The 25,682-nt window shown below is 37.1% G+C and overlaps 2 protein-coding genes and 1 long non-coding RNA gene across 6 annotated transcripts in view; all 3 read right to left on the bottom strand.

Annotated features, from left to right (window-relative positions):
• Positions 1-12,486, bottom strand: part of cep170ba (centrosomal protein 170Ba) — a 34,473-nt gene extending 21,987 nt beyond the window's left edge. For all 4 annotated transcript variants that reach the window (XM_007230351.4, XM_015606945.3, XM_007230352.4 and 1 more), the window contains exons 1-4: positions 12,204-12,486; positions 9,705-9,842; positions 5,033-5,122; positions 1,557-1,635 (exon numbers count right to left, since the gene is read on the bottom strand). In XM_007230351.4, coding sequence (XP_007230413.3) covers positions 1,557-1,635; positions 5,033-5,122; positions 9,705-9,809 — 274 coding nt within the window. In that variant the 5' untranslated portion in view covers positions 9,810-9,842; positions 12,204-12,486. The remainder of the gene's footprint in view (positions 1-1,556; positions 1,636-5,032; positions 5,123-9,704; positions 9,843-12,203) is intronic.
• Positions 12,487-15,799: 3,313 nt separating this feature from the next.
• Positions 15,800-25,682, bottom strand: part of LOC125780990 (uncharacterized) — a 74,056-nt gene continuing 64,173 nt past the window's right edge. The window contains exon 2 of the long non-coding RNA XR_007424035.1: positions 15,800-16,719. This is a non-coding gene — a long non-coding RNA (uncharacterized LOC125780990). The remainder of the gene's footprint in view (positions 16,720-25,682) is intronic.
• Positions 15,800-25,682, bottom strand: part of akt1 (v-akt murine thymoma viral oncogene homolog 1) — a 66,638-nt gene continuing 56,755 nt past the window's right edge. The window contains exons 11-14 of the mRNA XM_022672583.2: positions 22,395-22,609; positions 21,343-21,430; positions 20,285-20,387; positions 15,800-19,078 (exon numbers count right to left, since the gene is read on the bottom strand). Of these exons, the coding sequence (XP_022528304.1) occupies positions 18,999-19,078; positions 20,285-20,387; positions 21,343-21,430; positions 22,395-22,609 (486 nt within the window). The 3' untranslated portion in view covers positions 15,800-18,998. The remainder of the gene's footprint in view (positions 19,079-20,284; positions 20,388-21,342; positions 21,431-22,394; positions 22,610-25,682) is intronic.

Here is a 25,682-nt window from a genome sequence, read left to right as displayed (position 1 = left end):
TAACCGAGTGAAGAATGAGTCAGCAGAGCAGTACAACTTTAAAAAATATATTTATATATTAACAATGGATTTACGTTCAGGGTATCTGTAGGTATGGGGGCATTAAATGTAACACCTTTAAAATAAAATACCAAATGGGGAGAAAAAAAAAAAGAAAGAAAGAAAAAAACAACACACACAATAACGAAATACTTGCAGCTTACAGATTTTACCTGAAAAAAAAAAAATTTAGTACAAATTATCTAAGAATATTATTATTATTAGTTTTGCATGAACAAAAACTGAACTCTTCTCACTGAAAATAGGGTCCAATGCAAAATGTGTTAAATCATTAAGCTTAGAATGAGCTATTTACTGTCTGTGGCTTTTTTAAAGACCCTTGAGAGACAGATTTGAGACATTTTAAGACAAATGAGAGATTCTGCCTTCAACAAAATGTGCTCCCCCCCCCCCCCCCCCACCCCTTCCAGTCTTCTGTCTCCTGAGTATGACTACTGACTCCTGGAGGTCGAATTCTAACACAAAAGAAGGCCTTTTTTTAGCTAAACTAATTTAAGATATATTTTAAAAGACATTTAAGGGCTTTTTTCACACCAGACGTTCGTAAGTATCCTTAGTTTCAATTGAGCAGGTATGCAAATCAAATTAAAACAAACCCAAACGAAACTGGTGAGAATGTGATTCGGTCTCGATCTGACTTAGCTATCAAATTCAAATTCTCCATTTATTTGAGCTAAACTGCTGATAAATTACAGTTATTTTAATCCGACACAGTATATTAGCCAGATAACACTAATTAGTTACCACAGCTATGTGGTACACTGTACACTGTCTCTGCTGCTCCATGCTGTTTACATGCACTGTATGTGCAGCGTTCACTGCTCACAGCTACACAACTCAGTGTAATATGCGTACATCTGCGCTGTACTACCTATTAAAAAAACACTGTGTTTAAAAAAGCAGCTGTGCATTTTTTACATTCTGTGTTAAAGCAGCTTCACACTGCACAGATATACAGAGATATACACACTGGAACACAGAATCTTCTCCTCACTATATTTACAGCTCTGACCAATCAGAGGAGACGACGTGCTTACATGGTTTATTGGTGCGCTATAGTGCGTTTAGGTTTGTGCCTGTGTGAAAACAAACCAAACAGAGGAAACAGAGAAAACGCTCCAAATAAACAAATTCATCAACTGATCCGGACCATAGAAACTTTCACAACTACAGGTGTGAAAACATTCTAAGACTTTTAAATAGTTGAGTCTCGTGTAATTTCGTACTTATTCACACGAACATCAGCACACTTTCTGGGAAATCTGTCTTATAAACAAGAAAGCTGCTAGACTTGCCATTGTCCGAAGAGAATTTCTTGCATGCTCATTCTTTTTTTTTCTCAGTTAGGGTCCAACCAGGAAAAGAGAAGGAGATTTTCATCTTAGCACTGCCCGTAATCTCAAACACCTGACTCAAAGTAGAGGATTAGCACTAGATTAATTCTTTCTGTATTCTTGCTGGTTGCAGCTGTATCGCTACAGTGAGGAAAAGGATATCATATCCGAAGCGAACAACATCTGAGAGCTTCAGGGTGATGTAGGTCTGGTCGGGGATGCGGAGGTCATTCACGAAGGTCTGCAGAACAGAGACAGGAAACAGAAGATAACATTAATCCTCAATGCTCCAAAATGTACAAATCAAAGCAACAGGGATATACATCAAAACTAACAATGATACAGGAGAAAAAAAACATTAGCGAATGGCTGCTAAACACTAGAAAATAAGTGTATGAAGATCATGAAGAAAAAGATTATGAGAAAATAAAAAGAAACAGACCAATAAAGAGGAAAATCAAGAAGAAGAACAAGAAAAAGTAGAGTAATTCCAAAAAGAACAAATAGAGGAGTTAAGTCTGTGACAAACTATGTGATTTTGTTTGCACAGACAATTCTAGCAAGAAGCTGTTGGTCACAATCATTACCATGCATTGCTAAGTCTAAATGTTTATTACACATTCCCAGAACACATACAGCACTGTGTATATGATCGAGATAAGCGCTTGCCACTATGATCAGGAGATGATCGCTGGTTCGAATCCCGTTTATGCAGCTTGCCATCAGCTGCTAGAGCCCTAACAGAGCACAATTGGTCTTGCTCTCTCTGGGTGGGTACAGTAGATGGCGCGTTCTCTTTCCCCTCATCACTGCTAGGGTGATGTGGATCAGCACATAGCTGCATCTGTGAGCTGATGTATCAGAACAGAGTTGCTGCGCTGCTTTCCTCCGAGCGTTAGCACTGTCTTAATACAGTGCAAAGGAGTTATTAGTTACATTTAGGGAGGTCAAGGACATACACAAACATGAAAGTAGAGACAAAAAAACTCACTTCAACTTGCAGCGCTGTGTGCAGCTGTTTTAAAAAACACTTTTCTTAAATAATAGGTCTATGCTTCTTTAGTGTTGCAATGTTAATTAACATTATTTTGAACAGATTGCGCTCATTCAAACAGCCTGAAAACATTTTTAAAAAGCTCAGATTTAATGCTCTACTTACTAAAAAAAATGTTGGGTTTAAATCAGGCTCGGGCTCAAAATTACAGATCATGTCGAGCAGAACGTGCCAGATTAAATTTTTTGGGCCTGATCGAAGCTCTAGTGTGCACGTGCATTTAAATGGAGATTATTTGTTACGTAAACAATAGTGTTGGGTTGGGTATTGGATCTGTTGAAGACAGATTAATCACTAATGTCCAGATTTAATTGTATTCAGTGATTTTTTTTTCCATGGATATATGATCTGTTAACACATTATTTCATTGATTGATAATGGTGTTTTTAGACTTCCAGTTTATGAGGGTAGTTTTCTTGGCGATGGTTAAAGCTATATATATATATATATATATATATATAAGTACAGCAATGGTGGTTTGTTTTTTTGTCTCCTAGTAAAACATAATTCTGGAGATAAAGGTATAGAGCACACAGTGCTTGTGTGTGTGAATGAGAAGCAAGGCAACGAAACATAACGTATTCCTAGTAGTCTTAAAGCACATTAGGAGCAGAGTGTGTGGAGATCTTCTGAGGAGGTGTTCTGGCAGCTCTCCATTCTCCCAGTAAAAGTTAAGCCCCAGTCTGCTGCACATTAAGTCATTAATAAGATTGTGCTGGTTACATAATAAGAGTCTCAGCCCTGAGAGGCCAGTGAAAGGAGCGGTAAGAGGAGGGTGAAGAGAACAACTCTCAAACACCAGATTATCTCCAGCGTAACTGCTAAACAATGCAGGCAAATTCCAATTAGTGCTGGGCAATTTGAGAAAAATCATATATAACGATATGGAGTTTTTTATATCCCGATAACGATATATATCATGATATACCACATTTAAGTATGTTTTTAGTTATTCTTTGAAAAATATGACAAAATAATATAATTTTTACTTGCCTCCCATTTTATTTCAAAGTGGCATTAAATCAAACTTTCACAAATGAGAATTACTACCTTTTAGTGCAGCAATATATAAGTATCAAATGAAAACAGATGAGGTAGATGCTGTAGCTCATGTTTTCAAATTTATACAGGTATTTAAAATTGAGTTATCAAAATAAACTTAATTAACATTTTTTAAAGTGTCAAATAACGTAAAGTGTCGCTAAACCATATTATAAAGATTTTTTTGCGAAGATTACTTTATTATCACTTAAATAAACCGAGTTTATGCAAAGTGACCACGGCAATACATTTCATCATAGCCTAATTTATATATTTGCATGAATAATTGATGAAATTACTGTAGAAACGATAGAGATGATAGAAGGTAATTAGCACGATAGACACTTTTCTATCGTCCCCACGATATTTATCATCATATCGCACAGCCCTAACTATAATAACAGCAATTTTCCACCAACGTGGAATTTTTTAACTGTTCGCTGTGTTTCCAACAACAAAAGTAGGTTTTCGGGAGAGAGACGTTCATTTGCAGCATTAACCCGAAGAATAGTAGGTTTTTGGAGCACTAAGGTAAGTCATTCTATAAGATAAGAGCGTCAGCTACATGCTGCAAATGTAAATGTAAGCTGAAGTTTATTAATGATAACAGAAAAAACACAGCTCTATACAAGAATGTAACTGAATACATGCATACTTTTCTTCTCTTCTCTTCTCTTTTTTCCACTGCTTTGAGAGCAGCTTAAGAATCGGTCTGGTGCTGCAGAGCAGGAATGTTCTTTGAGCTTATGTTCTACTGCAGTCATAACTCTTAGTGTTAAATGTTACAAGGAGGAGGAAACTATTCCTTTATTCCTTTATTCTTCTTCAGCCCCACATCACTCCTCCTAGCAGCCGTGTTGTAAAGAAGGGGAGTTAAAGTGCTCGGCATGCCTAGACAAAACCTTCTGACTTTGGGCTGAATATTATATAACCTTCAAATTAGGGTTTCACAATATAGACATAAATATACAGCTCTGGAAAACAAAATGAAGAGAGCACTTCAGTTTCTGAATCAGTTTCTCTGATTTTGCTTTTTCTAGGTTTAAGTTTTAGTAAAATGAACATTGTTGTTTTATTCTATAAACTACAGACAACATTTCTCCCAAATTCCTAATAAAATATTCTCATTTAGAGCATTTATTTACAGAAAATGAGAATAAAGAAGAGCTTTCAGAGCTCAAATAATAGAAAGAAAACAAGTTCATATTCATAAAGAGCTTAAAAAGTTCAGAAATCAATATTTGGTGGAATAACCCTGGTCGGTTTTTAATGACAGTTTTTAAATCATGCATCTTGGCGTCATGTTCTCCTCCACCAGTCTTACACACTGCTTTTGGATAACCTAATTATCATATTATTTGCTCTTACGAAAGTGGCTTTATTTTGTTTAATCAAAAAATTGGAATATACAAAACTATTCTCAATCTTATGCTTTTTAATACTCAAACAGTTGGCTGTATACCACAAATAAGTTATAATTTAGTTATACTAAGAAGCAGCTGCTTCTGAAAGAGAAAGCCCACTCTGCCCACTCTAAACTCACCCCGTTGAGGCTGCCCAGGTCTTTAACGAGGTGCTCGTCAGTAGCCGGGTCATAGTTGATCACAGCATGCTGTTTATCCACACTGCGAGACTGAAACACAACAAAACACACAACATTATTCAACACAAAGGAGCTTAGCAACAAGAGACAACCTGAGAAGATCAACTACAAGAAAATAAAGCCTTATTAATGTAACATAGACCCAGACCAGGACAAAAAAAAATGCTGTTACAATCAATCACTATTGATATTAATCATTAGAATATTATGTTACATAATAATATTAAATTCAAAAACACAAAAAGAATGTTTTATTACAGGAACAGCATCAAACATCCTGTTTAGTGGTTTAAGCAGTACAGTTAAAAACAATCTGTATTTAGTTTGGTTATCATTTGACAATTGGCATCATTTACTAATTTATAATTGGCATCATTTTCTTATGTGTGTTCTTGATAAAAATTTAAAAAGTCACAATAATAAGACTCTGTCTTTGTGAAAACTTCCTTTAGTTTATAAAAACACAAGAAAAATGGGGAAGTAGCGTTAATATTACGATATATTATATTATATTTGCTAACCCCTAGCAAGCACTGCTGGAGCAGCATTAGCATTAGCTGCTAACTGCGCTAAACGCTAGCTCTTTAGCCGTTTATAGAGCTGAGAATATCGATTGTAGCCTGCGTGTTTACTGCGTTAAAACACGATATGTGTGACAAAAACTGCTAGCTAATATCGCCAGGGTTCCTCTGTATAGTGCTATCAGGCTTCATTAGTCCCTCTAATGCTAATGCTAATTTATCAGCCTTAGTGCTGGAGAAATTTGGAAATCTAAGCTTACTGTAAGTAAATGGAAGTGCTTAACTCACCCAAATAAACAGTTTTCAGTAGAAAACATCAAGTGCTTGTTTGACTTTTAAAAAGTCTTTTTTTATTACAGTTTTGTTTACTAAGCTTAGCTTTACCTAACCTAGTTAGGTATGTTCCTTATAGTGTCTCTTAAAATGTGCCATTTAATCCAGTGCATCTTATGTATGAAAATAGACCAGAAAATTGACATTTATTGACTGCACCTTATACTACAGTGCAAAAAAAAAAAATACAGTAATATTGTTTATTACAATTACTTCTTGGACAATACAGCATTCCAAAAAAGAGATTTCATCATCAAGTCACAAAAAACATGCTTCTTTATTTCTGTTGCTTTTAAATTTTTTTCAACATACTGTATTAAAACACATTAAAAAATGATTTTGCATGAATAATTTATAATGATTGGGCCTCAAAAACAGCTCTGTAATCATTCTACATTTATTTACATTATATTTTTTATCTATTTAAACATTCAGCCTATTATTTTATGCCCTATTTCCTCCTGACACAGATCCTCAGTCATCTAAAGAGGCACCAACGAAGCAAAACCAGAAAATTGCCCAGCAATTACAGCACAAAACAGACAGGCCCAATTAGACATCCACTCCAAACAAACTGTCTACATCATGAGCAGCCATGCAGATACAGTTATCAGTGAATGTCCTGAGGAAAGCGTGATTACACACAGGCTTTATTCTCTCATTATCTTCTGTAGTCTAATCTTCCACTCATCAAACACAGGCAGAGGGAGAGGTCTACTGGAGCCGGACTCACTGGAAGCCTTGTTAGTGTCAGTCAGCAGCTCGTATATGAGGTTTTGACATGGTATCCAGAGCCAGGGAGGACCAATCATCTGCTCACTGGGCCCCAGCTATTGTCCAGCAGTGCTGAGCTGCTAACAAGCACAATACAGTATAGCTGTGTGATTTATATTTATTATTTATTATTGTGGCGCCACGGTGGCTTAGTGGTTAGCACGTTCACCTCCCAGCACTGGGGTCTTGGGTTCAAGTCCCTATCTGGGTGGAGTTTCCATGTTCTCCCCGTGTCTGCGTGGGTTTCCTCCGGGGACTCCGGTTTCCTCTCACAGTCCAAAAACATGGAGATCAGGTAAATTGGATACTCTAAATTGTCCAGAAAAATTGATTACTCTAAATTGATCTGGTGTGTATGTGTAAAATTGTGTGGTATGTATGTAGGTTTGTGTGTGTGTAAGTGTGTGTGTAAATGCCGTGTGTGTATGACTGTGCCTAGATATGGATTGGCACTCTGTTCTGGGTAATTGCTGTAGTGCCCGAAGCAGTCCTCCAGGTGGACGTGGTTGTTTCCGGTTGAGAGTACGCTATGCGCTATTGGCTGCCGCTTCTCACCGGTGTGTGGATGAGTGTTAATGTGTAATGTGCTTGTGTTAATTGTAAAGCGTCCTTGGGTTTCTAGAAAGGTGCTATATAAGTTGAAATTCATTCATTCATTATGTATGCTATGTCGATCTGATCAGCTATTGCCAAATAAAACAAAAAACAGCAGAGCAACCAGCAGAGACACCATATAAACCAGCCATGAATCAGCACTGAAATCACACTCGCACTTTCTGCAGGAAACTGCAGATTACTAGTGTAATCTAGTTGAAACAAACACTGTGCCAGTCATATGTTAGCAGCAGAAGCTTAGCAAGTTTATGTCTGATCACCAGGTCACTGAAAGCTAAATTACAGACTCAGGTTACAGTTCTCTTAACCACAGTTTCTATTGGAGTTCAGGGAGGCATTGTTCCATATGTTGACATGGTTTAGGACAACCCAAAGCCTGTGGCTGGGAGGCACACACCAACACACACACACACACACACAAGCAGAAAGAATGAATATTTCTACAAAAAAAAAAGAGAAAAAAGGGAGGTTGGCCTCTTTTGAAAAAGGGGAGAGGCTGAGGTTTGCATGAATATGGACAGGATGAGCTTTTGAGTCGAGCTAACCACTGCGGTGAGGCAGTCCTTCCCAACTAACCACAGACCAAAGCAAAAAGGATAAACAGTTTAAAATGAGAGTTTTTTTCCCAAGCGGCCTAAACAGGCAGAGTAGAATAAAGGAGAGGAGGTCAGGACACGGAAAGAAAAAAATAAGAAGCTAAAGAGCCAGACGCCAGGGCTACATTCTTCAGAAAAGAAGGCAGGAAAGAATGACTGTAACAGACAATTACTCAAACAATTACAAATTACAAATACAATACAATACAATCTTCTACAATACAGCCTCAGTGTCCCAACAGAAAGCATCAAAAACACTCCCATTCAACATTCAACTAAGCATATAATCAGAAAAGATAAAAAAAGTTCTATGACATGAGATTTTTATAGTATAATAACAGTCTCAGAAAACATCACTCTGATCAATGTATAGCAGCGTTTCAGCCAATTAAATAAAAAAGTGCACTTTAAGCTGTATTTAATGCTTCTATATATATTAATGTTTTTGTGGACAATATATTGTCACAGAAATTATTGGGATACACGATATTTTTGTAATTTTCAGTCTAATAAATGCCATAATTAAATAACATAATGATAATATTAGAATAGCATAATAATGAATTAATCATTAATTATAATGACTTAATCATAAACTTATTTCTTCACCTACTTTAGTCCACACTGTGTGTATGTTATTGAGTCACAGTTATTGAAGAATGACTGGCTAAAATACTGTTCACTGTTATACATGTGAACAAACATACAAACAAACACAATAGACGATATCACGATTATCAAAAATTATTGAATCGTACAATATTGCAATTATTGTGACAGGCCCTTACACACACACACACACACACATACATATATATATATATATATATACACACACATGCACATATACATGCTTAATATACATTTTATGGAAATACAGAGAAAGTATATTTATATTTTTAAAGTATATTAAATAGAAAATGTACTTTAAGTATTATTTACCTCATTTGAACATATCTTTAATGCTCTGTTTTTTGCATTGTTATAGAAGTACTGATTATATCCATAATCAGTTCATAAAAAGGGAAATTGCAGCATTTGTGAAATAATTTATTACAATAAATATCACACTGTCCCATCCTACTTAGATTTTTTTTTTTTTTGACCATTTAATGTATAAGCTTAAAGTAAAGTTCTTGAGAGAAGTTTCTTTAACCGGTAGATAATTAAAACGGTAGATAATTCAGCCTGTAATTTCTTTTCTCAGAGGACTTGAGAGAAGTTTCCTTAACCCTATCCGGACAGGATTAGTTTCTCAGGGGGTTCTGGGGTAATTTTCTCTTTTATAGGGTTTTTATCCTCTGTGATTTTATTCCCATCCGTAACGACCATGTACATGTTTTTCTCAGACGTCCTCTGAGAAAAGAAATTAAAGGCTGAATTATCTACCATTTTTCTCTGAACTCTTTTTTTTCGTGGTCCTCCGGTAATTTTAGTCTCGTCCAGACGCACATCTCTGAATTTCGTCTTCTCACGTTTAATAAAATAGATATTTGTCCACTGCTGTGCACCGTAATTACACTTTGGGCACTGCGTTTCCATGGAGATATTCGTTAAAAACACAACAGTGAAAGAGTGGAAATGGAGGAGCTACTGAACAACTCACTGGTCCTCCACAGACGTCCCCCTGAGAAACTAATCCGTTCGGATAGTGCTTTTGGTGCTTTTTTCAGACACTTATTCATTCATTTTGGCTCCAACAAGCAGCTATTTTAAGAGAAGAGATGTGTGTGTGTGTGTGTTTGTTAGACACGTGTGTGAGTAAAGTCTCACCTGCAGCATCAGCTCACAGTCCTCCCTGCCAACAAAGATCATCTCCCGTGGCAGGCGGTGTCGCGTGCCCGAGCTGCTCACCAGGAACCAAGCGGTCACACTCATCTTCACACGCTCTGTTAAAGCCTATTTATCATCCTGCAGAGCAAAGTCACGGAGTTAATCACAGATCTTCACATGAACACGCAGGAGAGGTAACATAAGAACCACCACACCCAGCTAGCCTTCACCTGAGACAGGTAGAACTAACTAACAGTCCTGCTGCACCTCCGAAAACTACAGTCTACAGTAGGGGTGGGCGATATGGCTCTAAAATAATATCACGATATTTCAGAGTATTTTTACGAAAATGATATACTTGGCGATATAGGAAAACTAAAATATTTCATTAAATTCATTAAATAATATAGCATAAAATAATATAATGCAGCAAATAATATTGCAGAATATTTAGTGCATGCATATAAACTGCAAACTAAAACAATTATACAATAAATACACCTAAAGCTTCACAGTAAATAATAGACTACTTTTAAGACAGAACATCTCTATTATCACAATATGGATTTTTAATATCATGATATTTCTGTGTCACGATATATTGTATACAATATAATATTGCCCACCCCTAATCTACAGTCAATCTTTCCATTGAAAACCACCACTATAAGCTATTTTTTCAGCCACACATTTCACCTACACTGTACAAAGGTCCAAGTCCAGACCCTTCAGAAGTCTCTATATCTACAAAAGCTCCTATCAATTGCAGTTAAAAACACAAAACATCAACTTCAGACCCCAAAAAGGGTTAAATATCCTTTCAGCCAATAGATAATCAACCCTCCCAGACAGGTCTACGCATTTCACACTGCACTCCTGGTTCAGGAGCTCGGTAGTCAAATTTAAAACACAGATAACCTAATTCTCCTCTCCTCAGTCCCACAGCTCTTCAAAAACATCAGGCATTGTGAAGCTCGCCAGCTCTTACTGTGAGAACATCCTGCTTTCTGAACTCACTTTCTGCTCTAAAACCATCTGGCAGTGGAAGTTCTTCCAGGACTCTGTAGTAATAGTTTTATATATACAGTTCCTATAGCAAGCAGTGTTAGCTGTTAGCTTAAAATGACACCATTAATACTAATCCTAACTTTACTTTTTACAAGTGAAACTCTAGTAACAGATCTCTGCAGATTTTTACACTAGCAATTCTTACTAGCAAGCAGTAAGCGGTTTTAGATCAAAACAATTCAAAATATTGTTGCTGCCCAATGAAAAACATGCATCTCCAAAACAGTAACTTTACAGGAGAGAAAAAAAATCTTAATTTAAAAGGTCATTTTAGAGAATTTCTATTGCTCCATTCATCAACAATTTGTCAAAATGTAAGGGTCAGTTTCTCTGTTCAAACTATGTAGAAAACTCGTAAAAAATTGATATACTTGTTTTTCATTGGACAGCGACGATATGTTACAGAGATCTAAAACAGCGCACACACAAAATGCATTTTACTACTGAAATTACTACAAAAACTCCATTAGAGAGATCTTGAACTGGCATCTGTAGCTAGTTAGTTCCTCGATCCTAATGTGTGGCCACAACTTATTAAGGCGTGGAAACAAGATACTAATGCATGGTCACGACTTATTAAGGCGTGAGGACAAGGATCCTAATGTGTGGCCACGTTTTTTAAGGTGTGGGGATGAGATCCTAATGCATGGTCACGACTTATTAAGGCGTGGGAATGAGACAAAAAAAATGTCTAACGCAAAACTGAGCTTTTCTATAACGTTACATTTAATTAAGTTTAATTCATGTATCCAATTTTTAAGTAGAATTAATACAAAGATTTTTTTTATGAAAGTTATTATGATTTGTTTCACAATGATGATCTAACGTATATAGATTAGCCTTCTTAAATTAATGTATTGTTGTTTTTTATTTGTAATTTAAAATTATGTTCTCTTACATTATTATTTTATGTTGTCTAATTATGTGAGTATTTGTGTGATAACTTGGATATTGTAAGTTTTTTTTGTTCATAATAAAATAAAATAAAATTAAATAAAACAATATATATATATATATATTTGTGAGTGCAAGTTAATTTAGGAGTGAAAGTTCCTCGTGTGTCTTAGAGAGTTTTTCACAGTGAAATTCACATTTCTAGTGAAATTAAAGGCTTTAAAGAAACAGAACTCAAACTATTATATTTTATTTAGTGTAGTTTATTGGTGTCACTGCAATGAGGCTAATGAAAGGCATGCTAACGAGCTAAAGCTAACTTGTTAGCTAATGGCTAATGTTACAGCTGGAGCTGAAGCTGGTTAGCTCAACAGTACAGAACCAAGGTGTGTTTCCAAGTCTCTTCTGTATTTAACGTTATTTCCTCCGAGTTGAGTTAGCTAAACTAACTAACTACAGACACGTTTCGTCAGTAAACGCTGAATTAAGATACTTTATCGCTGTTTATTTAAGTTAAATACAGAATTACTGACTTACCCAGTCCAGCTCGACTAGTTCTCCTCAACAGGAAATATCAGCCCGCGATTCCCGGAGTCTGAAGCAGCTCCGACTCTGACATTCCCTCAAACCGCCGCGATATATCTCCTCACCCGCCGCACAGAACCCTCCCTCAGCCCGGTGCTACAGCCCGGAACCGGAGCTACAGATTACTGTTAACATTTAGCAGCTCATTAATCTCTAAAACTCCTCCAAACACAGGGAGCAGAGAGTCTGTTCTACAGGTGGATCAACACACCCTCCCTATTCCTATTCTCCTCTCCCTGCTCTCAGCTCGATCACTGAACCGAAGCCCGAACCCGACTCCTCAAAGAATCGGTTCATTAAAAAAAATCATTCCACTAAAATATTAAACCATAATAAATGTTATAATTATTTTAATTATCTCGTTCCCGCGTCTCAATAAGTTGTCCCCAATGTACTCCTCAAAGAATCGGTTCTTAAAAAAAAAGATTAATTCCACTAAAAAAAAACAACAACCGACTCGCTAGATATGAATCATACGGATCCCCTAATGTTGCATCATGTAAAAATAATAATAATAATGTGTGACCACGACTTATATGAAGTGTAGGAGCAAAGTAATTAAACTGTGGGGAAGACTTATATGCGCAGGATTGAATTATTTTAATTATCTCGTTCCCGCGTCTTAATGAGTTGTCCCCTGTGTTCTCCTCAAAGAATCGGTTCTTTTAAAAAAAAGATTCACTCCACTAAAATAATAAACTAACCGACTCGCTAGATATGAATCATACGGATCCCCTAATGTTACATCATGTAAAAAAAGAAATAATAATAATGTGTGACCACGACTATGAATTAAGTTGTGGGGAAGACTTATATGCGCAGGATTTAATTATTTTAATTATCTCGTTCCCGCGTCTTAATGAGTTGTCCCCAGTGCACTCCTCAAAGAATCGGTTCTTTAGAAAAAAAAACATTCACTAAAATAATAAACCAACCGACTCGCTAGATATGAATCATACGGATCCCCTAATGTGACATCATGTAAAAAAAAAATACCGGTAATAATAATGTGTGACCACGACTTATATGAAGCGTAGGAACGAGGTAACTAAGTTGTGGGGAAAACTTATAATATGACCAGGAATTAATTATCTCATTCCCACGCCTTACTGAGTGGTCCCCACAACTTAACCCTTTCAGACCCTGCACCTATGGACAACATCTGTTTTTTTTGTTTTGTTTTTTGGATTCCTGAATTTAATACAAATTGAGGCCTGTTGTCCAACAGAATTGACAATCAAAAACAGTGACGTGCCTACTGCATTGGACAAAATTAAAAAAATCATGCTATTTGTGTTTTATATTATATTTTATATATATTTTTGTTCTTTTTTTGAGTGCTTACAGACAAAAACAGCATTTTTCATCACTGGAACATAATTCAGGTCTGAAATGGTAAATTTAATTCATTCTCATGCCTTAAGAAGTTGTCCCCTCAATTTAACTACCTTGTTTCCATGCCTTAATAAGCTGTCCCTTTGACTTAAATATCTCGCTCCCATGCTTTGTTGTGGCCATGCTTAAGGATCTCGTTCCCATGCTTTAATAAGCCATGGTCATGCATTAGGATCTTACAGAGCCCTTAATGTGACATCATGCAAAAAAATATATATATAATAATGCGTGGCCACAACTTATTAAGGCACGAGAATGAGATCCTAAGGCGTGGCCACATCTTAATTTTTTCGTTCCCAGGTCTTAATAAGTCCTGGCCATGTATTATTATTTTTTAACATGACGTCACTTAAGGGGCTCCATACCTTTCCCCTAATGAAGGTAATGAATCAGTGTTTTGTGAATGGAGTTTCTGAGCCTGTTATTAAGTTCTGAGATCAGACTGTAGTGAAGTGAGTTCTGGACTCGGTGAGCTTCATTCCTGAGGGGATGAGATTATACCCTAAACTCTGAGTTAATCACTGTGGAACGAGAACGACTCCTCGAATCATCAAAGGTTGATTCATCCAGACTGAGTCAGTTCAAAAGAGTCGGTTCAGGAGGGAATCGAGCGTTAGCTTTTCCCTCCCAGCTCACCGTCCTGGAAGCTACAAGTTGGTGACGTAAACCCTCTCTCTCTCTCTCTCTCTCTCTCTCTCTCTCTCTCACACACACACACACACACACACACTCTTTCACTTACCTGTCAAAAATATATAATAAATTAATAAAATATTATCCGCACTTTATTCTTTATCACCCACATTTGTTTAAACCAGGTATATGTATTTACCTATTAAAATTGATTAAAATTAGATTTTGCTATTTATAGGTTTATTTTTGAGTAAAATGAACATTGTTGTTTTATTCTATAAACTACAGACAACATTTCTCCCAAATTCCTAATAAGAATATTGTCATTTAGAGCATTTATTTACTGAAAATGAGCAATGGCTGAAATGAAAAAAAAAAAAGACCTCAAATAATGCAAAGAAAACAAGTTCATATTCATAAAGTTTTAAGAGTTCAGAAATCAATATTTGTTGGAATAACCCTGGTGGTTTTTAATCACAGTTTTTTTTTTCTACATCTTGGCATCATGTTCTCCTCCACCAGTCTTACACACTGCTTTTGGATAACTTTATGCTGCTTTACTCCTGGTGCAAAAATTCAAGCAGTTCAGTTTGGTGGTTTGATGGTTTGTAATCATCCATCTTCCTCTTGATTACATTCCAGAGGTTTTCAATTAGGTAAAATCAAAGAAACTACCACACCCAGTTCAGGTGTTGCATAATTTACAGGTTTCAGCATAATCCGTTTATTCAACTGCAAATGAAAAGGCATTCACCAGCACTTCAGGCAGTTTCATTACAGACTGCAATGTAAATTTTTACATGATGTTAAAAAGAAGGTGTCGTCCACTCCTGTACCACAACCACAGCCCAGGTTAAAGCTTTATAATAAACCCCTCTCTCTCCCACAAACCATTACACCGGTCTTCAGCTCAGAGGAGCGCCACAACCTGAAATATAAACACTATCACTAGCATTAACAAAATCTGCAATCAGGTCATTTCTAAGACAAATACAGCATGAAATAATCCAGCAAACACACGACTTAGCCTTTTACCTTTTATTTGCTCAATTCCACAGAAAAAAAAAGAAAAAAATCAAAACCATAAAAACAGTTGTGTGTACAAAGTTTGTATTATTCGTATACTAAAGCTTGTGTCTTTAGTTTGAGAGTTGAGGAAAGGTATATATATATATATAAAAAAAAACAAAGCAAAATATCTCTGCATTTCAAAAAAAGATAAAGAGGACAGCATGAGAAAGCGTATGCATCCGGAACAATCAGGCCGCTTTAAACACTTAAAGAAACAATAAGTAGATTTTTTTTTTTACTTCTAAAGATGATGCAAAAACGATACACAGGCTACATGGTGAAAAGTGTGGAATGTTATAAAGTAAAGTGAAGGCCGTGAGCCACAGTGACGCTGTATCTGTCTACAGTGGTCGGGTCTCGTATTGATGAATGTTACGTCATGGTAAGGCATTTATATAAACAGCAGTGAGGCAATAATACGCGACTTTAAAAAGACAAAACGGAAAAAGTTACTTATTGCTCCTTTAATCTGGAGAAAGCAGATACAAAAAATTAAGGTATTAGGGTACAAAAGTGAAGAGGGAAAAGCCTTTACATTCATTTTTACGCATGTTGACAAAGTTTGCATGGTGATTACTACGTGAAATTGGAACACTGATCAGAGTAATGCACTTTAAAAAAACAAAAAAACAACAAAAAAAAAAGTCATTTTCAAAACATGTTCATGATGCTTAGTTTCCTAACAGATTCTATTATCTGTACAAAATGTCTTACTCCTTCCAGTATCAGTACTGTACAAGGGCTACACTGGATTGTATTTAAAACTGTTTAAAAAAAACTAATTTTATGGTATTTACACCTTGCATCAGTTTAACGGAGAGAAACGCTGGTTCGTATTAAGGATAAAGGAGCAGCAGGTAAGATTGTGCGAGTAGAACTTATTAGAAAATATTTGTTTAACACTGTGATTTGTCTAAATTAACTACCATAATGTATTGCCATTTATTTTGTTAGTTTGTTTGTGCTTTAACCCAAATTTCTCCCCAATTTAGCTGAGTCAATGCCGAATATCCCGAATCTATTGCAATGCTCACAATACATTGAGATTGAGGACAAGCGCTCCTCCAATACATGCAAAATGTAAAGTCAGGAAAGCGCTGGGTCCCCAGGCGCAATATATATATATATGTTGGATAGCATTACAATAGGATTTATGAGGGTAGAGCACGCCATCTACCCACCTGGACAGAGGCGCAAATTTTGCTCGCTCGGGCTCCGGCTGCTGATGCAATCTCAGGGCCAGAGTGAAATAGTTTATGGCCATTGTTGAACATTGCTGATTACATATATTATTGTATACAGCTCTGAAAAAAAAAATTATGGACCACTTAAAAATGATGAGTTTCTTTGATTTTACCAAATTAAAAACCTCTGGAATATAATCAAGAGGAAGATGGATGATCACAAGCCATCAAACCACCAAACTGAACTGCTTGAATTTTTCTTTGCACCAGGAGTAAAGCAGCATAAAGCAGCATAAAGCAGTGTGTAAGACTGGTGGAGGAGGAGAACATGATGTCAAGATGCATGAAAACTGTGATTAAAACTTTATGAATATGAACTTGTTTTCTTTGCATTATTTAAGGTCTGAAAGCTCTGCATTGTTTTTTTTTTGTTATTTCAGCCATTTCTCATTTTCTGTAAATAAATGCTCTAAATGATGATATTTTTATTTGGAATTTGGGAGAAATGTTGTAAATGTCTGTAGTTTATAGAATAAAACAGCAATTTTCATTTTATTCAAACATAAACCTATAAATAGAAAAAAAAAAAAGATTCAGAAACTGAAGTGGTCTCTTAATTTTTTTCCTAGAGCTGTATATCAGGGTTTATATATGTATATATCTTCGAATGCCTCAAAGTTCACAACTTTACGCTAACTTCACGAAAACCAGGATCACGTATAGGCTCAAATGCTTCTACAGCTACAGCACCATTATAGTCAAATCTTACATGCAGCTCCTCAAACGTTGTGTAAAAAAAAAATGCCTTAAAACATCAAAGTACAAACGCAACAGTATCTGAGGCAGGAAAGTGCATTGTTCTCCCGCAAAGTCAATCTCCTCCCTACTCACTCATTGCTGGTTTTATTTAATATATAAATAACGAAGAAATTAAAAAAAGGTTAAAAATAATAATAATAATAATAATAATAATAATAAAAAAGTAGAAGAGAAAGTTGGCGAAGGCTGGATCTGCCGAAAGGCTCCGTTGGATTCAAAGCCGTGAAAAGAGTTGTTGTAAGAATAAAAGTTGTTGTTGAAGTAGTTCTAGTTGTAGTACCTCACTGAGGCTGTGCAACGTGCACTGGGAGCAGAATCACGCCCAATACAGAAATACAGAAACAAACCAGTCCAAAAAAGAGAGGAAAGAAAAGAAAGAAAGAGTGTGAGGAAGGTGTAGAGAAGAAGAAAAAGGAGTAGAGAAAGAGGAGGAGTACCCAAACAATGTGATTAATACAGGGCTATTACACGGGCTGGGGAACAAACACTTCCAAAAATGTTTCAAAAATGACATAAATCATAAATTTTAAACTAAAATGAAAGATTGAATTGCCATGAATTGTTGTTCTTGTTGCAACTGAACCACTAAAATGACTAAAATATCTATGCACTTTTAATCCGCTACAATATTGCACATTCAGTACAAATGATTATAGTACAAATGCAGGGTAAACGTAGCTAAAAGCACTTGGGACAAAGCAGTTCCAGTCGACGTATCTATATAAAAAATAATAAAAATAAAATAAAATAAAAAAAAAGAAAGAAAGAAAAATGCCACAAAGGCTACACACACACACACACACACAAGTTCCTCTTCTAATGCAATGTGTTAAATGATTAAATTACACTTTATTCCAAGACGAGACAATTTCTTCAATTCAGTCTTTTTTTTTTTTTTTTTTTTTTTTTTTAAGTTTTTAAGTGTACGAAAATGTAGAAAAGGCTTCGGTTGGTCCAAACGATTGGTGTTCTTTTTTTTCTTCTTCTTCTTTAAAAAAAAACCCCAAAAAAACTAAGAAATGTTCTACGTTATTTGGCATTATATTAGTTGCTGTAACCTAAACAGGTTCAGGAAGTGCTCTAAAAACCTAGGACTTCTGCGTCAGGTAGCGTTGTTTTCTTTTTTCCACTGATTTTTCATTCGTTTTTTTTTTTTTTTTCGTATAGAGAACGTGGTGGTGCAGTGTTCTCTCTCTCTCTCTCTCTCTTTCACATCCTCGAAAAAAAATAAAAATACATAAAATAAAAAAAGTTGTTGAAAGGCCACAGAAGCATCAAAAGTCTGCAGTATGTTTGCTCTTTCCTTTCACAAATACTATGAGGTCGAGAGAACAAGTAAAACGTGTACGATAAACCAGAAGGGCAGAAAAGCCCAGTCAGAACATGTGTGTGTGTGTGTGTGTTTGTGTGTGTTTGTGTGTGTGTGTGTGCAGTTCAGCAGGATGTTGCTGAAGGCCGCTCTTATTCAGATGCCCGTTTTTTGTATTTTTATTTTCTTTTCGTTTTCTTCTTTTCTTTACGATGGTGAAGTGGTCGTGGTCGGATGGGGGGGGAAACGTGTCCTCAGTGGTGCAAAAGAGCAACAGCTACCCGGAGTGCCCAGCAGGGGGTGCTGGTCTCGGCGGCACAGAGGCAGAAAGATCCTCTAGCAGGTCCCGCTGGCTGAGTAAGAAAACTTAGGGAAGTGGGGTCTCCTCTCGCTGTCAAACGGCTCCATGCTTTCATCTGAAACAGATATGACCAAATATGAAAGATGATATTAATTGAATGCATTTTATTTACGGTTAATTTGCAATCAGTAATATGTAATTTTTTTTTTTTCACAATTAATTATGCCACCAAGTTTGACCACAACTTGTAATCCGTGTAATCTGCCCCGCCCCCGCTCAACACAGATATTTTTCTGGCTAAATGACTGAAACACTCCAATGTGGTGTCCAGTTGTAACACTCCAGAGCCGGTCTCGGTTCAGATTTCCAGTTCAGACATGGATAGAGAGCTTTGTTTGTTTCTCTCTGTCTGTCTCTCTCTTTTAGTTTGTTTCCCCCTGTCTCTGTTCATCTCTGTCTGTTTCTTTCTCTGTTTTTGTTTGTTTCTCCATATCTCTCACTGTTTCTCTCTTCCTCTCCATCTCGCTCTCTCTCTGTTTCTTTCTCTGTTTTTGTTTTTCTCTCTCTGTCTCCGTTTCTCTCGCTCTCTGTTTCTCTCTCTCTCCATCTCTCTCTGTTTCTCTCTCCATCTTTCCCTCCATATCTCTGTTTCTCTCCCTCCATGTTTCCGTTTCTCTCGCTCTCTGTTTCTCTCTCTCTCCATCTCTCTCTGTTTCTCTCTCCATCTTTCCCTCCATATCTCTGTTTCTCTCCCTCCATGTTTCTGTTTCTCTCTCACTCTCTGTTTCCCTCTCTCCATCTCTCTCTCTGTTTCTCTCTCCATCTTTCCCTCCATATCTCTGTTTCTCTCCCTCCATGTTTCTGTTTCTCTCTCACTCTCTGTTTCCCTCTCTCCATCTCTCTCTCTGTTTCTGTTTATCTCACTGTCTGTTTCTTTCTCTGTTTTTGTTTGTTTCTCCCTCTGTCTCCATTTCTCTCTTTCTCCATATCTCTCACTGTTTCTCTCTTCCTCTCCATGTCTCTCTCTCCGTTTCTTTCTTCCTGTGTGTCTCTGTCTCTCTCTGTGTTCTTCTCTCTCTTTCTGTGTGTTTCTATCTCTCTCTGTCTGTTTCTCGTTCTCTGTGTCTCAGTCTGTATTTCTCTCTGACTTTGTTTCTCAGCAGAGATAGATTTATTACATTACTGTGATGATGCCATTACTAAAGGAGTTTCATGGAATTAATAATTCTTTTTCATTATTTCTAATGTGCTATTTTAGAGCAGAATTGGAAAACTGTAACAGAATGAAAGAAGTAAAGAGCACTGTTGAGGTGTGCAGTACCTTCTCCAGGTGGTGTGATGGTGATGGTCTGTGCAGTGAACTCCTCATCAAAATACCTTGTGTCCGTTTCTGAGGTAACCTGGGGCTTAAATGGAGCAATCAGCTGAGAGGAAGAGAGAACGAGAGAGCACAATTAGGAGTGTTAAACGTGTAAATTAAGCTCAGGCACAGTTTTATATCATTTATAAACAGTTTGCACTGTAAAGAGCAGACCTCCACTGTGTTGACACAAACATCAGCAGCTGTGCTGTGTGTGCTCGGGCTAAAATACAGGGAGGAGAAGCTGGAGCTGGAACTTTAAACAGAGGATTAGCTTTAAGCTAACCCTTATTTACAGTGTGGGCAATGGCTGAGGGTGTGATCACATCCAATCTGTGTGTGTACAGATTTCTGGAAGAGCTGCGGTTCATGCTAAGGACAGCAGTCTAGGTGGTATCAGGCCGTAACTCAAAAAAACATAATCTACTTCTAGTGGTTTGCAAAAGTACTTCTTATGTCTTTTTTTCAACAGTAGTTTTTATTCTTTCCTCTCTTCCATTAAGGCCAGATTTGTTGAGTGCCCAACTTATAGTTGTCCTGTGGACAGATTCTCCTGATCCTGAGCTGTGGATCTCTGCAGCTCCTCTAGAGTGACCATGGGTCTGTTGGCTGCTTTTCTGAGCAGTGCTCTCCTTGCTGGATCGGTCAGTTTGGGTGAACCATGGCCATGTCTTCTTGGTAGGTTTGTAAAAACAGTTGTAGAATTATTTTTCATTGATTTTTGGATGATGGATTGAATAACAGTGCTATATGGGATGCTTAAAGCTTGGGATATGTTTTCATAACCTAACCCTGCTTTAAACTTGAACTGCTTTTTGCACTGGATTTTATGTGACAAAATGTGAAAAGGTTCAGGGGGATGAATACTTTTCCAAGCCACTGTAGATATAGCTGTAGGTCAACTTTATGAACTCTATGATATAATGATGCACTCTTATTTTATAAAGTATGTTGCACATTTCCTTTTACCTACAAGAAGATTTATTAGCGTATTTTGCAGTAAAAATATAAATTATTACCTTTTTCTCGTAAACATCTTGCCACACAATTCCAGCAAAAAACTTGTGCTGCATGATTTCCTTCGCATCATCTGGACCACCTCCTAACCTATGATACACAAAACACACAAAAGCATCAAAAGGAGAGTTCAAAATCATGGAGAAAGTAGTCAGATAAACTTTTTATTGACATTGTATTGATTAGTATACATCCAATCTTCCAAATCAAGTTCAGAAAGGGAAAGTTTTCTGGTCAGTATATATATAATTCCTATATAAATCAGAAGATCTGGAATTAAGTTGGTGTATAAGTAGGATGTTTCCTATTTATATAAATTTCACCTAAAACTACAACTAATCAGATTTCTGGATGTTGACGAGGATTTAATGAATGTACTTAAAAAAACTTTTTCTCTCTCATTCTGAATCAAAAGCAGCTTGTGGGCCAATAGCATCACCTGCTGGAGAATCCACAGAGTGCACCACTGAGCAGTACAGTTCTATATTCTAGTCACCCTCATTTTGCTTAACTAATAAAAGCTGAACATCACTGCAGAAGAGCTTGTGCTTCCATATAACAAATATAACATGCCTTAAATTTGGCAAAACAGACTGTATTCATTGTTTTTAAATCTCCCCAATTTACAAGACCGATTATCCAACCTACTCATTAGGACTCCCCCTATAACTTGTGAATCTCCCCAACACCAGGAGGGTGAAGATTAACTAGCACACGCTTCCACCGATACATGTGAAGTCAGACTCCGCCTCTTTTTAAGCTGTTGCTGATGCTGTAGCATTTCCGAGTAGCATCACAGCGCTAACGCTCGGAGGAAAGCAGCGCAGCGACTCGGTTCTGATACATCAGCTCACAGACGCAGCCTTGTGCTGATCCACATCACCCTATGAGTGATGAGGGGAAAGAGAGAGTGCCATCTACTGTACTGTACTCACCCAGAGAGAGCAAAGACAATTGTGCTCTCTCAGGGCTCCGGCAGCTGATGGCTACAAGCTACATGAACGAGATTCGAGAGATATCTCCCGATCATAGTGAAAAGTGAGAAGATGCTCACCGTTGTTTAGGGTCTTTCTTGAGGAGCCCGGAGAGGAGAGACTTGCCCTCGGGAGCGAGAGTCCGGGGGAAACGGATGTCCTCCATGAGAATGAGCTCGAACAGACGCTCGTGATCCTGGTTGTAGAAAGGAAGGCGTCCACACATCATCTCATACATCACCACGCCCAGCCCCCACCAGTCTACAGCACGGCCGTAATCGTTATCCTCTAGTACCTGTAACACAGAACCACAGAAACATCTTAGTTTAGAGCTACTCTGCAGAATGCATTACTTTTAGTAATTTATATAAAATAAGAAGGTATTTAAATAAGTTAATCCTAAATCCCATAAAATATACATATACAAATATATACAGCTCTGGAAAAAGTGAAGAGAGAGATTTTGCTATTTATATTTTTCATTTAGTAAAATGAACATTGTTGTTTGATTCTATAAACTACAGACAACATTTCTCCCAAATAAAAATATTAGTCATTTAGAGCATTTATTTAGAGCAGAAAATTTCAGAAAATTTGGTGGAATAACCCTGGTTGGTTTTTAATCATTTTTTTCTTCATGCATGTTGGCATCATGTTCTCCTCCACCAGTCTTACACACTGCTTTTGGATAACTTTATGCTTTACGCTCCTGGTGCAAAAATTCAAGCAGTTCAGTTTGGTGGTTTGATGGTTTGTGATCATCCATCTTCCTCTTGATTATATTCCAGAGGTTTTCAATTTGGTAAAAATCAAAGAAAGTTGATGTTCTTTTTGTATTTTAATTTATAAATGTATATTTTTAATGTCTAAACACTTGCAATATATACTCTTAGTTTTAAAATTGGTTCACTGAAAATCCTTATATGACATTGACCCATAGGACGTGGTTATTTACAGTACTATAGTGCTTCTTTCATACTCTGAAAATTACCATGTTCATCTCTGACGCATTAAAACGGCCACAGGGCAGAGAGGCAGCCTCACATTCACTCATTCTGTACCAGCTGTACTGTCTAGAACCCATAACCACCGACAACCACCAGCCGCCCAGCTGCAGATCAATCCCAGATCCCTGAATCCCAGCTGCTGCTGCTCAGCTCTGTATTTCTGCTCCTGTTTGTGACACTAGAGGGCACTGCAGCACATCGAAAAGCATTAACAGGCCACATCAGTCTATAATTCACTCAAAATCATCTCAAACCGTCTTCACTATGACCCACAGGCTGAGTATGGTGTGGCTGGTTGGGTATTTCTAGTATACAGCTCTGGAAAAAAATAAAATAAGCGACCACTTAAAAATGATGATTTTCTTTGATTTTACCAAATTGAAAACCTCTGGAATATAATCAAGAGGAAGATGGATGATCACAAACCATCAAACCACCAAACTGAACTGCTTGATTTTTTGCACCAGGAGTAAAGCAGCATAAAGTTATCCAAAAGCAGTGTGTAAGACTGGTGGAGGAGAACATGATGCCAAGATGCATGAAAAAAACTGTGATTAAAAACCACCAGGATTATTCCACCAAATATTGATTATTTCTGAACTCTTAAAACTTTATGAATATGAACTTGTTTTCTTTGCATTATTTGAGGTCTGAAAGCTCTGCATCTTTTTTTTTTTTTGTTATTCCAGCCATTTCTCATTTTCCGCAAATAAATGCTCTAAATTACAATATTTTAATTTGGAATTCGGGAGAAATGTTGTCTGTAGTTTATAGAATAAAACAACAATGTTCATTTTACTCAAACATAAACCTATAAATAACAAAATCAGAGAAACTGATTCAGAAAATGAAATGGTCTGTATTTGTATCATGGTGTCATACAATATATGGACTATAAGTATTAGGAGACCTGCTCATTAATTTCATTAAATGTAAATTTTAACAAAACTTTCATATATAGGCTGATCGATTAATTGAAAATTCTTTACAGCCCATGTTCATAACCTTTAACTAACGTAATCTTGTGTAATCTTTTTGTTAGAACTGTACGTAATGTGTGTCCTTGTGTCATCTTAAAAACGTCCTACTGCTACCAATGAACATTGTGGTGATAAAATAACTGTCCATTAATCATAGTCAAGGTAAAATATTAAATTAAGCTTGATTTTGATTTGTTATCATTGTGCTCTGTACGGAATCACTTAGAATTGACCTATAGTTAAAGGTTGCAAATGCAACTTTAGACTTCAGTCATTATTGAACAAACACACAGACACACACACACACTTTGTAAAGAGCATTGGCAGGGCTTCTAAACTTTCTCTGAACCTGCGTTCTTCCCTAACGAACACACAGATGCTTCTTTCAGAACATGATCGGTCAACATCAGCATGTGAAAGCCCTGCTTACGCTAAAGCAATACGTCAGAAAACAGGAAAGGAAGTAAAACGAAGGCCCTTCAACAGCATCTCTAAAGGGACCAGTAGTCAATAAACCATTACATCATAGTCACACCAGGCTCATTTACAGAGATGTACTTCTTGCAGTCAGCCTATAAATGTATTTTGATTTGGCGAGGGAGGCCCTGTTCCAGTTCTCAGGGAGCTTGCGGCCAGGCAGGACTCCCGCCTGGCAGCAGGGGCTGGAGATAGTGTTTCCCTCCGGAGCCCAAAATATTTTATCAGCAGGGACTCTGCCTGCAGATATCGAGCGCTGTGGATGTGAGATGAGCACTGCTGATGTGCTGCTTTAGCTGAGTAAGAGCTCAGTCAGGCTGGCTTGATGGAACTGTGTTATTTGGTCGTAAAAAAGCTAGTAATTTGGGTCATATTAAAGGGAACTAGCGCCAAAAATAAAAAATGTAGTCATCGATAAATCTATGTTGAAGAGATTTATCGTGCTGTCTCGCATCCAAACAAATCAAGAGCTCAACGCCGAGCTCTCAAAACCCGAGAAAAAGAGCAAAACAACAGTAATCAGCCCTTTAATCAGGCATTTAAATGTCTTTTTAAAAGGTAAATAAGAGTGATAAAAGCATGAATTTAGCTGTAGCTGGAAATATCTACGCTGCAAAACTGTGCTGGACTCTGAGGTGCACAGCTTTCCACACATGCTCACGTTTTTACAAGCACGTGCCCAACCATGTTAATGGAGGCCTTGCGTGCGGTTAACTCGTGTTTAATCCTGCCCCCCCTCCTCGCGCTTCTCAGGCAGCTGCAGCCTGTTACTCACACAGACACAGAGACAGCACTGTGTATCTTGTGTCTACTTCTTGTGTCAAGAATCAAAGCATTGCAACATGACGTGTTTGATTTAATTGCCTTAAGTCAATTAAGCGATGTGACTATTGGGCATGCGCAC

This window comes from Astyanax mexicanus, chromosome 14 (genome assembly GCF_023375975.1).
Source record: "Astyanax mexicanus isolate ESR-SI-001 chromosome 14, AstMex3_surface, whole genome shotgun sequence".
NCBI classification, from domain to species: Eukaryota; Metazoa; Chordata; class Actinopteri; order Characiformes; family Acestrorhamphidae; genus Astyanax; species Astyanax mexicanus.
Note: the sequence above shows the minus strand (reverse complement) of the source record. Positions and strands in the feature narration are given on the sequence as shown.